Source organism: Barbatula barbatula, assembly GCF_947034865.1.
Source record: "Barbatula barbatula genome assembly, chromosome: 5".
NCBI lineage: Eukaryota > Metazoa > Chordata > Actinopteri > Cypriniformes > Nemacheilidae > Barbatula > Barbatula barbatula.
In genome coordinates, this window is record NC_136769.1 from 20843657 (window position 1) to 20856507 (window position 12851).

Sequence of the window (12851 nt, forward strand, 5' to 3'; positions counted from 1 at the left end):
GACATACCGAATCAAATTATTATTAGTGTTTGGGTAGCCAGATTGTATTTCTGTAGAGATAGTTTACCACAAAAAGGGTCATCATTTATTTCATCTACAGAGCACAAAAGAAGATATTTTGAGAAATGTCTCAGTGGTGTGGAAAGTCAATGGAGGCGCAATGTTATTTGGTTACTGGCGTTCTTCAAAATATTTTCTCTGTGCTCTGGTTACAGGTCATTACGGTTTGAAATGACAATATGATGAAAGAATTTTCATTTTTGTGTGAACTATCCCTTTAAAGCCTACCAATGTTTTACTTTTCAAAGCCACATCACAACTTCAGTTCACCTTTTAATGCCACAGAGAGTCGTCGAAGCCCCCGATACCAATACGTTTTGTGTCGTTTTTTCATCCATGACGCTAAAAGCAACAGACCGTGGGCTCGTACTTAAAGAGATTACCTTAGTCAAATTCATTGGGGGGTAGCTACTGCCTTGCACACGTCCCTGACCGTGCCATACGTCAAACACCCCTGTAAATAACTCCCACTAAACGCTGTCCTGTATCTAAAAACACTATCCTAACCATGCTGTATGCACATGTTACCTAACCCCAAGTAGAGGCAGTGTGGTGGTAGGGGGCCGAGCCTACTGGATGGGTTTGAGTCCCACAAGGTCACAGGGCTGGCATTCAGCAAAGTAGGCATGTAAATTTAGCTTCATGAAAGGCATGCCATGGATTATGTCTTGGAACTCTCAGATGTCGTCTTCAGAGGAGCGATTGTGATGCATGGAGAGCTGATTTCAGGACAGCCAGCCTGCAGGTGTTAATAGGTTGGAGATATTTCAATCACACTGCAATCCGAACTCACGTCTACATTCACGTCTCTGGAGATCTTTCTTGCTCCCTGTGCGCTGGAGAGAATCTTTGAGGAACTTTTCAATTGCTCTACGGATGAATTACGAGGAACGTCTGAGAGGTGAAGTGATATGTGACAACTGAGGCGCGACAGAGAAGTTTAGAATACAGGATCCTTTGTGTGAGGTTTGAGAAGGCAGCATGGATGCATTAGCTTTAGAGGCGAAAAGTGCTAAGACCGAAGGTGCAACAGGCCCCGCGCCTCTAGCCAAACCCAGACCAAAACCTCCCAAAAAACCTAAACGCATCGTTTACTTCGAGGTGGATATCGTGGACGCCAAGAGCAAGGAGAAACTGTTACTTCTGGATAAGGTACGTGGCTGTAGGTGTTTAAATATAAACATAATATTTATAGGTGAAGGTATTTGAATGCAAAATTAAATCATCTGCTGTCAGGGATAATAGATGGCTGCAGTAAAATTGTAACTGTGGCACATGCCCTAACATTGTAGCAATGTGCTTTAGCAGTAGTCGTGTCGCTTGTTGGAAGATGAGAATGACTCTTGAGCTTCCAGGAATTCCTATGTGAGTTTATTCATGCATGTGTAAGCGACATTGATTTATCTCTGCATCGGAAAACTCCACTGTAGAGTATTAAAATAAAAGTCTTATATATCGAAAAATACAATGCAGAAACATAAAATTTACTATACGTAGGAACAGAATAACATTAAACAAAGTCTCCATCACAAGGTTATAACAATTGGAAAACAGGAGGATTTATTTTTGCTTTAAGGAACACATTGATATAAAAATAGATCTGGTATTGACACTCCAGTGGAACTCAAACATTTAAATAGAAATATAACGTTGAAGATATTGAGAAGAATTTGATTTTTGTGCAGGTCGAGCCAACAGCAACTATATTGGAGATTAAGTCTATGTTCCACAAATCAAGTGAGTCCCTCTCTCCGTTGCAGAACCTCTGAGGCTTTAAATAGCTTTCTGCAAGGAATATGATAAGTTGATGACATTGAAATAATGGTTATAGCAAAGTCTTACGTGTCAGGCTTCAATTTCCACAGATCCACATTGGTATGCTGCCAGGCAGTCTTTATGCCTGGACCCAAGTGAGTAGATCAGCTGTATGACAGTTCACAAAATACACAGTTGTGGCCAAAAGTCTACACTCCTTTGAGTTGTATGAGCTCAGCTTTGAGAAGAATTCAAAGAGACATTTTTACAAATCACACATTAAAGCTCCTTAAAACCCTTAGATTACTACAAGAGAGAATTCATGAAATATGAATGATATTAACGGATAAAACTGTAGTCAGTACTTGCTTCATTTCTTAAAGCTTTTTTTTGCTTTATGAGTTTTATTGTGTATTTAAATAAAACTCATATTCACCGATTTGCTGTACTTTGCATTTTGGTCCAATAAATAAAAGTTTATGTTCGTCCATTTGTATTATCCAAATATTCTATAAATATGTCCGACTCACCTTTGGCCACGACTGTACATATATAGAGTATAGTGATGTCCAGATGGTATGTGTGTGCACATTTTTTATTCATTTTGTAAACTTTTGAGGTACTTATTCGGCAAAATTAAAAAGCATAGAAAACAAATAACATAAATGGACTTCTATTTGATATTAACATTTACCAAGCTTCAGTTTACACTCTTCGTATTACTCTTTAACATGCATTTTTAATGTCTATTAATAATACAGACTTTTATGCATCTTAATAAACATGTTACTATAAAAAGCAAAGAGTTCAGTTTGAGAGCCTAGTGTCACTTTTGGTCACAACCGTACACACGCAACCCTGCGGGAGATAAGTGGGTTTGGATAACAGATTTAATATAAATATAAATCGTTGCTATGCCAACACATAGGACACATGTACAGAATGTTTGTCAACTACCCATTTATACACATATACCCTTTTAATACTGAAATAAACGATGGTGTTTGTTTTCAGAAGGAAAACCCTTACGAGATGAGGAAATCCTGCAGGAGCTTCCCGTGGGAACCACTGCAACCTTCTACTTCAAAGACTTGGGAGCCCAGATTGCTTGGGGAACTGTGAGAGTTCACACAGACAACAACTGAAACACAATCGGATTTGTGCTCCATACACACACACCTATAAATTAATTGATTCTACGAATCTACGATATATTTATATATCTTCAGTCGACCGCACGGCTACTGCGCACAGACCACCGGCTCCATATGAATTGTTTTTAAATATGTAGAAGGTTGATAGAGGACCAAATCTGTTTTCTGCTCATTCTTTTGATCAAACTTGCTTTTTAATAGAGAATAGGTCAAACTGTAGACTCGTGATTGCTAAGATCACAGCGTTGTGTTTGTCTGCATTTTACACAAACTCCCATATTCTGTAGTTCATCTCCTACAGTTTAAAGTCATAACTACTTATTCTAACGTATTCTTTAATTGTGTCATAGGGTGAAAAGTTGTATTGTATTCAGGCAGCACGTGTTTCAGGCTAGTGTACTCAGTCCTCTGGTTCAGTTGCTCTCACCTCTCCAGTCAGCAATTCTTTTTCCCAGAACACGTAATCTCTCTGGCTCCATTTTCCCCAGGTGTTGATCCCGATCCCCCCCCCCCCCGTTCACCTTCTGCATACATAGCGCCACGCTGACCCACACGCAATACAAACACTCTTGCACGGCTCTTTTGGTGCTTTGACAGTCACAAAGAACATTCAAAGAGATAGTTCACCCAAAAATGAAAATTCTGTCATTGTTTACTCACCTTGTCATTTCAAACCTTTATGGCTTTCTTTTTTTAAACGGGCCCCCATTCACTTGCATTGGTTTTGTGTCCATATGGAAGTGAACGGGGGCCGGTGCAGTTCAAATCAAATTGTTTCCAAATCTCTTCTTTTGTGTTCTGCATGAAGAATTCAACTCTCACTTCAACATCCACAGGTCCTTCCATTGCATCGCTGCAAAGAACCCTTTAGAGCATCTTCGATTTTAGGGTCAGAGGCTTTATTTCTATTGTACATACTTAAACATGTCATTTGATGAGAAGGTAAAGAAGCATTTATTACAAAACACAGCCTGTGTATGATTGACAGTTTTTCTTAAAGATGAGGGTGTTTCTTAAAGGTGCCGACGATGCCTGTTGAATTCTAACAAATATCATATGGGTGGTTTTCATATAGACTATAGTCATTTTATAAAAACTGAACGTTGAGAGTGTGTGTGTGTGTGTTTTGCTCCTTGCAGGTGTTCCTAATCGAGTGCATTGGACCACTGGTCATTTACCTGCTGTTTTATTTTCGACTGCCTCTCATCTATGCACCCAAGTATGACTTCACCACCAGTAAACATTGGGTTGTGCAGTAAGTATCCGATGCCTCGTTGGATAAGAATAGTGTGATTTTTCTTTAAGTCTGTTGGACTTAGTCCATGAACAGGGGGAACAGTGTCTTCTGACACCTGACCCATTGGTCAAGCAGAGGAGTATATTAGGAATAATGCTGCCAAGTGTTTTGATTGATGTGTCTCAGGAATAAACTTTTATGTGATGATCTGATATTAAGCTGAACTTGTTGACCTAAGCTTTTCACGGGCTTCTCTCTCTTCTCCTCAGTATAGCCTGTATGTGTCACACTTTCCATTATGTGAAGAGAATCATGGAGACGTTATTTGTCCATCGCTTTTCTCATGGTACCATGCCAATGCGCAACATTTTTAAAGTGAGCATTACATTTTTGTTTCATTGAATTTGGATGAGAAATATACACGTTTTATCAGTGGTTTTCGTGATGCTCAGAGGACAGTACGCCAACACATATTACAGTTCACCTTACATTTCTGTTCTATTTACTCACCTCCTATTGGTCCCAAACCTGTATGCTGCTAAGAAAATCCATCTTTCAATGGCATGTTACAACTACTGTATTCGCAGCAGATTTACAGATAACATATAGAAAAATCAATTACTCTGAAAGTATTTGATTTCATATTCATAAAATTGACTGCAAATCTTTCTTTTATAGAACTGTTCCTATCACTGGGGCTTTGCAGCATGGATGGCGTATTACATCAATCACCCTCTCTACACACCTCCATGTATGTAGTATGCTTCTTACCAAATAGCATGAACACTGTAAATACTCTGAAGGCAGTGAACCGTCAATGTTTACATGCAGATTATGGAGAAAGGCAGGTGAAGACAGCACTTGGAATATTTCTGGTAAGAACTGTTTTTACTGTGCTGACAATCTTGTCATTTTGTCTAGCAAACTTCTTACCCAAAGTTTTGATTTCTGCAGTTCTGTCAACTTGGCAACTTCTCAATTCACATGTCTCTGAGAAATCTCAAGCAATCTGGTAAGACATACGAAATACATAAATCTCGAGTAAAGAAATCTTTTCGTTTCAGCTAAGGAATAAATGTTCCCCTTGAACCTTTTAATCTGAGCGTTTATTAATCTTTACAAACTCCCTGTCTACAATTTGTATTTAGTGTGCCAACAAATGAATGGCTTTTCATAACATATTTTGTTTAAAAAAATGGTTTAAAAATAGCCATGAGAACCAGTTTTGAGTCCTTTTATATTTTACTCTTGAAAATAAAGCTGCTTCACACTGGTGTCATAGAAGAACCATTTTTGGTTCCACAAAGAACCATTCAGTCAAAGGTTCTGTAAAGAATCGTCTCTTTCTTACTTTTTTATAATCTTTTGTGAAACAGAAAGGTTCTTCAGATCTTTATGGAACCAAAACGCAAGATGTAAGATTACATATGTGTTATTCCCTAGGCTCTATGAGTTTGCTATTATGGAAAAATATGAATGAGTGAAAAAAATCACCCAAAGCTTTAGTGTATAAAAAGTATTTTTTGTTCCTATTCTATTAAGGATCTAAGGTGAAGAAGATTCCTTATCCAACCAGAAATCCATTTACGTGGATATTTGCTCTTGTTTCATGTCCAAACTACACATATGAGGTGAGAGTCAGACTGCCAGAAGGTTTCATGTATGCAGGTGCTGTTTACACACAATAGCAGAACAGAGTTTACCTTCTCGTTCGCTGATCAATACCAATATCAGTGTGTGCAACAGTTCTAAATAGATATTACATTTAGTTTTATTGCAGTTGTTTAGCTTAATGTTTATCTTGAACTGCCATGTGGCCACCATCGTGATAGTATGTCGTAAAAACCCGTCAATAGCCCTGACAGCGATTAAATGCTGACCCCTAGCGGTTATATACATCAACTACCACTAAGACTAAAGCGCTTTGTTCTGCAGGTGGGAACTTGGCTTGGATTCACGCTGATGACGCAGTGTGTCCCAGTGTTATTCTTCACTGTGGTGGGATTTTTACAGATGACAGTTTGGGCCAAAGGGAAACATCGCAGCTACCTAAAAGAGTTTAAAGAGTATCCCACCCTGCGCTCCCCAATCTTACCTTTCATCTTATAGCCTCCACTGAAAATGAAGCCTCTCAACATCAATGAAGGTCTCCAAAACTAACAATCTCATTCATTTGACTATAGAAACATATATTTTAAGTGATAAATAAAAAATGTCAGGTTGCAGTAAGTCTTGGGTTCTGTAGAAGTCAACTTTATTTAGAGAATTCATGTTTAATAGCCAAATGGTTAGTTGAATTTTATTTGTTAGTATAAATGAATTATAAATTACAATAGGGCTTAAGGCCAACTATACGCAGCCCAGTTTATTTCATTATAAAAATGCCATAACATAACTACTAAAATGAAGATCGTGTGGACATGTTGTAAGGGAAATACCCATTCAAGATGTTTCAACCGTGATCAAAAAGTTGAAAAAGCTGTGAACTACAAAACATTCTTTAACAAATGTATCAGTCTTAATATATATTAATGTATAATATAACTGTTGAAAGTTAAGAGACATTGTAATGTTGTGTTTTTGTCATGACAAAGAAAGACAGATTTGAACTCAATTATCATAAATAAAAAATGATTTTATTGTTCATATACATCTGGATACATAGAAAATGGTGCAAATTTACGGTACCACAATGTAGAAATCATAAGCGATTATTTCTGTTCAGAGCTTCAGTCTAGAGATATGACAGATGTATCTGGAATGTCAACCCTTTTATCATTTTTATTGTCGGATTACACTTACACGACACATTCCACCCCAAACATAAAACATTCCCATTTGTCTTTATTCAAAATATAATTTCTTCCTTTTAGTTTTTCTCATGAAGGTTTTTTTGTGAGATTTATCCACCTAAATTCTAACAAACTTCTGTTGCCATCTTTCACTTTGAAGACTCTTTGTGTGAATTATATTGCTGTGCAGTGCTGGGATTAACACAATACATAACAGAAAAGACTGAAACCACTGTTTCCAATTCTGAAACTGGAATTTATTTCCTAACAACTTCACATGGCTTTTTTAAGACTGCTGTATAACATTAATGAACATAGTACATTTAACAGGACTTAAACCATGTTTGATATAGAATTGCGACACTGTCAATCATACCTGACAAAAAATAGAAAAGGAAAAATCGCTGGTGAAGCTAAAGCTTCACTGAGAAAGAAGACGAGTGGTCCAACAAGTCCTGTGAGGAGGAAACAGAAGGACACAAAACCGAACAGATGAGCAGACTGCAGGGCTGAATCATGCTGTATGTCCAGAGGAGATGAAACCGTTGTGCAAATCCAGTCTTAAAGAGCTCCATTCTCCCCTTATTTCATGGCTAACGTTCCGAGCCAGGAGATTTCAGTCTGTTTGCAGCCAAAATGACCTCTAGGAGAAGAGGCGTTTGTCATCCTGAAAGTGGCTTCTCTGCAGTACCTTCACGTGATTCTCGTAGATTTTGAGGGCAGGGCCTAGTCTGATTGACAGACCGGTCAGCACATCGCCTCGCTGCATCAGCAGTAAAGACTTCCCATCTATTTCCTGTTGAAATTCAGGAGAAAATAAGGTCAGTTTAGATCAGCTCCATGGATACCTAACTTCAAGAATAATAGCTAAGCAAATATGAATATGACATCAATGATGCACATTGTAGTTTTACTAACTCATTGACATCACCATGGCTGCTCGATCATGACAAAAATCATAATCACCATTATTTTGGCCAATATTGAGATCCCGATTATTTAACACGATTACTCATTAACTTTTAAAACAACAGAAAAATAAATAAAAAACTGTGAATTAATCTGAAAAATAAATGTAAAGAAATGGCACAGCTGAACCACTGTAAAGGAAAGTGGATTTATACAACAAGAAAAGAGAGGATCTTTGCTAAATGGAATGCGCCACAATCTCGACTGTTTTGTTTTTGTAATTGTTGAAGACCCAAATTGACGATTACGATTAATTTTCGTAATAATTAGTATTATGTTTAGACAAACGTAATCCATATAATTATTTGAAATGATTAAAAAACTCATCCTTGGATGCCCAGAAGATGCCACCTCCTGAAATCTGAAAATAGTTCAGAAGTCCGCCCTCTGGCGGTTGGTTACAGTACTGACCTGTGTTTTGAAAGCTGCTGCTTGCTCGGGGAAGCCCACAGAAGTGATGTATTTGACAACATCAGCCACTGTCCAATGCGAGGGGTCCTCGTCAATTTCCTCTTTCAACACCTCGCTGAGAATAAAGCAATACAAGCATTTTAAAATTGCGATATGTTTACCCATTAATAGATGTTTTTGGCTTTCACTCACGTTCCATCATTGATTCCTCCATTGTGTACCTCTGTCATGCTGTTCAGTTCATTATTGGTATTTTCACCTGAAAACAAAACCAAGTACATTTATACGTATTCACATTAATGCAATTTGCCAAAGTGACACTCAATGCAGACGATTCATTCGTTTTTGCATTGGTTGCATTGATCCTGTTCTCTAGCTGCACTCATATGCAGTGAATTGACAGATATAGTGTCAAAGTAAAAGAAGCAGAACACTCACCATCCTCGACATTAACAGAGATGGCGTGAGGTGCTCTGTCAGACATCACTGCATCATTCTAATGACAAACACAGACTGTATGACAAACAGGCACAAGACTGACACGCGGTGATTGAAGTGCTTGGATGGACGTGCTTACCGGCGTGACTCTGCAGTCTGACAGTGGTGGATCAGAGTTGAGCTCGCTCTCCTCCACTCTCGGCCCCTCCTCTTCCTGAAAAGCGCTCGGACAGATGGCCAGTGGCTGCTGCCCCAACTCTGGAGATCCTGCAGGTGACAATGAAATCACTTTACCCGAGGCTGCCAGGACAGCAAGAAAACCATCCAAACTGGAAAATCACAATTATCTTGTTTTTAGAAAAGTAAGTACCTGTGCCCTGCTGCTGCGCTGCGCGATCAGGAAGGATATAAGCAGTGTCCTCATCCTGCCGCAAAGCATCGTGGGTCGGAGAGCTCTTTGGAGAAGTAGTGGGGGAGGGCGCAGGAAGACTGATGTTACTGCTGGTGATGGGACTCATGCTGATGCCCGAGTCAGTGGTGCTGTGAGCACACATGGCGTCCAGGCTGCTCTCATCACCCTCCTCATCCATACTGCTATCCATTCCTGCTGTTGTGGACATCTCATCCTGCAAACATGGGCAGCATGCTTTTACAACACATGCTTTGAATGTTGTTCATGACCCAGGCATGCAATTCACTGCATGACAGCCAGTGTTTATTTAATTGAAAAGGAAAATAAACAATGAATACTCAAATAGTCAGATTAGTAGTGGCATGTAGAATGACGGCCAAAGCATTCGTTCTACAATGTGATACTAGGATTGTGATTATATTATATATTACTACTAAAGAAAAGATATTGGCTGCGTCCCATAAGTAATCGCATACTTCCATACTATATAGGAGCCGAGTCGTGAATAGCATGTCCGAAACCTCAGTATGCAAAAACAGTAGGGAAGAAATACCCAGATGGTCTACTACTTCCGCCGAGATTCGTGAGTGTGGATCGGATGGACACTTATGTATTCCCATGATGCAACAGGAGCTGAGAAACGCTTAAATTCCAAAGGTAAATCAAATAAATATAGCAGAAAACTAAGGCCGTTTTTAATTGAGTGCCACTTCTCGTCTCATGTGTAGGTTGTTGTTTATACGTCATAGGTCAAAGAGCGGGTCACATGACCATAAACCATGGGGGAGGCAGTATGTCCGAAAAGTATGCATACTACTCCACTCATACTATAGTAGTCAACATTTGAAGTGGATCAAAAAAGTGAATCAAAGTTGTCTTGAGACAAGAATGGGTATTGTTGTTTGATGAACCTTTTTGGTCCACTTCAAATGTTGACTACTGTATACAGATTCAAATTCAGTACGTAGTATGCGATTTCGGACGCAGCCATTGTCTTTGCCATCACGTGGTGTCATGATTGAGACAAAATATTAGAAACACAAGCATTGCACACGCTATATTATAGATATATGACAGAAGTCCAACTACACTACATAAAATGACCGTTTATCTTTGATTATTCATTTCCAACTTTATATAAGCTAAATATAAAGGCGTATTCGTAAACCCGTTTTGTGCACACATGTCTCTCATAAGACCGACAATGAACAGATGTCGACACGCGGGCTTGTTTTACATTGAAATAGAAGTGTGCTCTGTTAAATCGGACTATTTTCATGTCAAACCCTCTTAAACAGAAACTCAGGTGTGCTTCATTGCTTATGTTCACACCGCATCACGGTACAGTGACAATTGTCGCACTGCAAAACTGGATTACCGTCTGCTCGCGCTCCGGTATCTCAAGGCCGCGCACGGTCTGAGATGATCTCAGTTGTTTGTCGTACACTTCGGGCACAACCGGTAGTTGTTCGCCCTCGCAAACAGAGCACCGAACGTGCATGAATGGCTTAAAATGCAATATAAGAAAAAAATTCGGTCGAGCTTGCCGAAAAGAGACGCGCCGAGCCCGCAGACAGCGAGTCCCACGAAGTAGAGAGGGGCGTGGTCATGAATATTTAGTGCGTGACGTTCGCAAGTAGCTTCAAAGCGAAGCGTGGTGAGGTCATGTATATTAATATGCCAAACGTCACGTGGACTGGTTAATATTCACGAGCCCGCCCCGATTCGCTCTCCGAGGCGCGCTGCCCGTCTGAGAAGCGCGTCCCGAAGCGAGCCAACGTTAAACGTGGCTTTATCCGACATTTTCCCCCGCCGCAATGATAAAAGTGGACCTAAACACGCTTAAAGCCGTCCTTCAACCGACACCACGTGCTACCCCGTTTATAAACAAAGAGGTTTGCGAACCGCAGCGGTGACTTCCTTCGCACAAACATAAAGGATCATTCGACTTGCGGTTCACTGATCTCTACAAATGGTGCAATTGACTTTGTCGCTCTTTGCATTTGCCCAAACGTTCAACCTCGTCGCAGTAAAATACACGTTTCTGTAACCGTAGAGTGGCTCCTCGGGCGAAACGCGCCAGTCGGCTGATCCGCGATGTTTGCGTGACTTTCCCCCGCGAGTTCGGCATATTATTTTACAGACACGGATTTTTCCGCCGAAGTCGGTAAGCGCGGTGTCTGATGTCGGTAATCTCGAGCAAATACATCAAGCGATTCCATTGTTGGCGATTTTCCGCCGCTCGCGAAGGTTTGTGCCGCTCCCCGTCTGCGCCAGTCCGCGCGCGTGCGTGCGCACTTGCCTTTATGTTGCATGCGCCAACGAACAGTTCAAATAGTAGTAAAGCGACGACGCGTCAGCCTTGCTTTGTAACGCAACACGCACGCGACATTTTGACCATCCGCAGCCACTTGTTTTGTGCACGAGCGCTCGGTTTACTCACTTCCATGTCCTCCATCTGATCCTCATCAGCGGGACCCAGCGCGCTGTCCCCGGTGCTCCAGTCCGGCGGAGACGGCTGCTTCACCGCACACTTGCTCGGCTCGGGTTTTCTCCTGCCTCTTAGCACCTTTGCCGCGTTGCGATACGACACCGAGCCTTTATAGTTCACTTTCAGCACCGTCTGCTCCTCGATCAGTTTCTCGAGTTCTGTGCGGGTTCGGTCCCAGTCCGACCCGTGTCGCCTTTTAACCATTCTGCAGATTCTTTCCAGGTCGGGTCGCGCTTTTCGTGACCTCAGCGAGTCTATGGAGCCGAGGATCCACTCGCGGTACGGCTCGGACATTATTGCTAACGGGGTTCGAGCGTGACAGAGTGGATGAAGTGCGTCAGTGTTTTGCCCTCGACGTGACGCTCGCGGTTTTTCGAGCCGCGGCGCGAGCGCGCTGAGAGAAAAAAACGGAAACATTCTGTACGCGTGCGTGCGTTGATCACATTGAGCGCTTAAGGTGGAATTGCGGAGATAGCGCAGCCCGCCACTAGAAGATTTAAGGTGGCATTCGCTGTTTCGTGCGACGGCTGCGATGTGGAATAGAATAACAGCGTAGTGCTTACTTTCTGTGCAGCGTATACGCTAAAAAAAAACAAGGGCGTACTTTGAAATAAAAGTATACTACATACTTTTACATGATCTAATCGTGTACGTTGTTTTGGTGACTGTTTTAGCAGTCTGTTCAAATTGTTAGATACTACTGGCCACAGCCGTTGAATAAGAGAGTTACGACACTCGATCGTGGTCACGTGCTTCACGGAGCCCTCGATAGTTCAAAACGAATTCGTGCCGTCAACCAGATAACGGCAACTATACTTTTTGCTTAATACATTAGCACACATTGTGCTAATACATTGACTACATTTGTACACAGCTAACACATTTACGTTGTGACAACGTACTCGACCATATTCGTTGCCGCGATGTACCAAATAACGTTCCAGCGACGTATCTTTGTGATAAAGGCTGTGACAGCGTAACATTGGACGTTGCTGGGATGTGGTGATTACTTTCTGAAGACATACCTAGCTGGGACATTCCATATTCGTCACAGCGACGTACCAAATAACGTTTCTGGGACGTGATAAGCACGTCCTAGCGACCAAACAGTCACATTGTGAAAATCTGTTTT

General features: G+C 41.0%; 2 protein-coding genes across 2 annotated transcripts; one reads left to right on the forward strand and one right to left on the reverse strand.

Moving 5' to 3' along the window:
* Positions 1-644: 644 nt before the first annotated feature.
* tecra (trans-2,3-enoyl-CoA reductase a) lies at positions 645-6855 on the forward strand. Its single transcript, XM_079456689.1, has 11 exons — positions 645-1212; positions 1746-1797; positions 1926-1970; positions 2830-2933; positions 4109-4224; positions 4476-4581; positions 4885-4957; positions 5038-5081; positions 5161-5218; positions 5749-5837; positions 6142-6855. The coding sequence occupies exons 1-11, from the start codon at positions 1042-1044 to the stop codon at positions 6313-6315; spliced, it is 1032 nt and encodes a 343-aa protein (XP_079312815.1). The 5' UTR covers positions 645-1041; the 3' UTR covers positions 6316-6855.
* samd1a (sterile alpha motif domain containing 1a) lies at positions 6813-12184 on the reverse strand. The gene is made up of 7 exons (XM_079456686.1): positions 11672-12184; positions 9187-9442; positions 8956-9083; positions 8817-8874; positions 8571-8637; positions 8379-8493; positions 6813-7794 (listed from the first exon to the last, which is right to left on the reverse strand). Exons 1-7 carry the CDS (start codon positions 12134-12136, stop codon positions 7642-7644), a joined length of 1242 nt encoding a protein of 413 aa, XP_079312812.1. The 5' UTR covers positions 12137-12184; the 3' UTR covers positions 6813-7641.
* Positions 12185-12851: the final 667 nt, after the last annotated feature.

Coding starts and splice junctions, on each gene's coding strand:
- samd1a (XM_079456686.1), bottom strand. CDS start 12,136: ATGTTTCCGTTTTTTTCTCTCAGCGCGCTCGCGCCGCGGCTCGAAAAA. Junction 9,084..9,186: donor AGCGCAGCAGCAGGGCACAG/GTACTTACTTTT, acceptor TGTCACCTGCAG/GATCTCCAGAGTTGGGGCAG. Junction 7,795..8,378: donor CAGCAGCTTTCAAAACACAG/GTCAGTACTGTA, acceptor GAATTTCAACAG/GAAATAGATGGGAAGTCTTT.
- tecra (XM_079456689.1), top strand. CDS start 1,042: ATGGATGCATTAGCTTTAGAGGCGAAAAGTGCTAAGACCGAAGGTGCA. Junction 1,971..2,829: donor GTCTTTATGCCTGGACCCAA/GTGAGTAGATCA, acceptor GTTTGTTTTCAG/AAGGAAAACCCTTACGAGAT. Junction 4,225..4,475: donor AGTAAACATTGGGTTGTGCA/GTAAGTATCCGA, acceptor TCTTCTCCTCAG/TATAGCCTGTATGTGTCACA.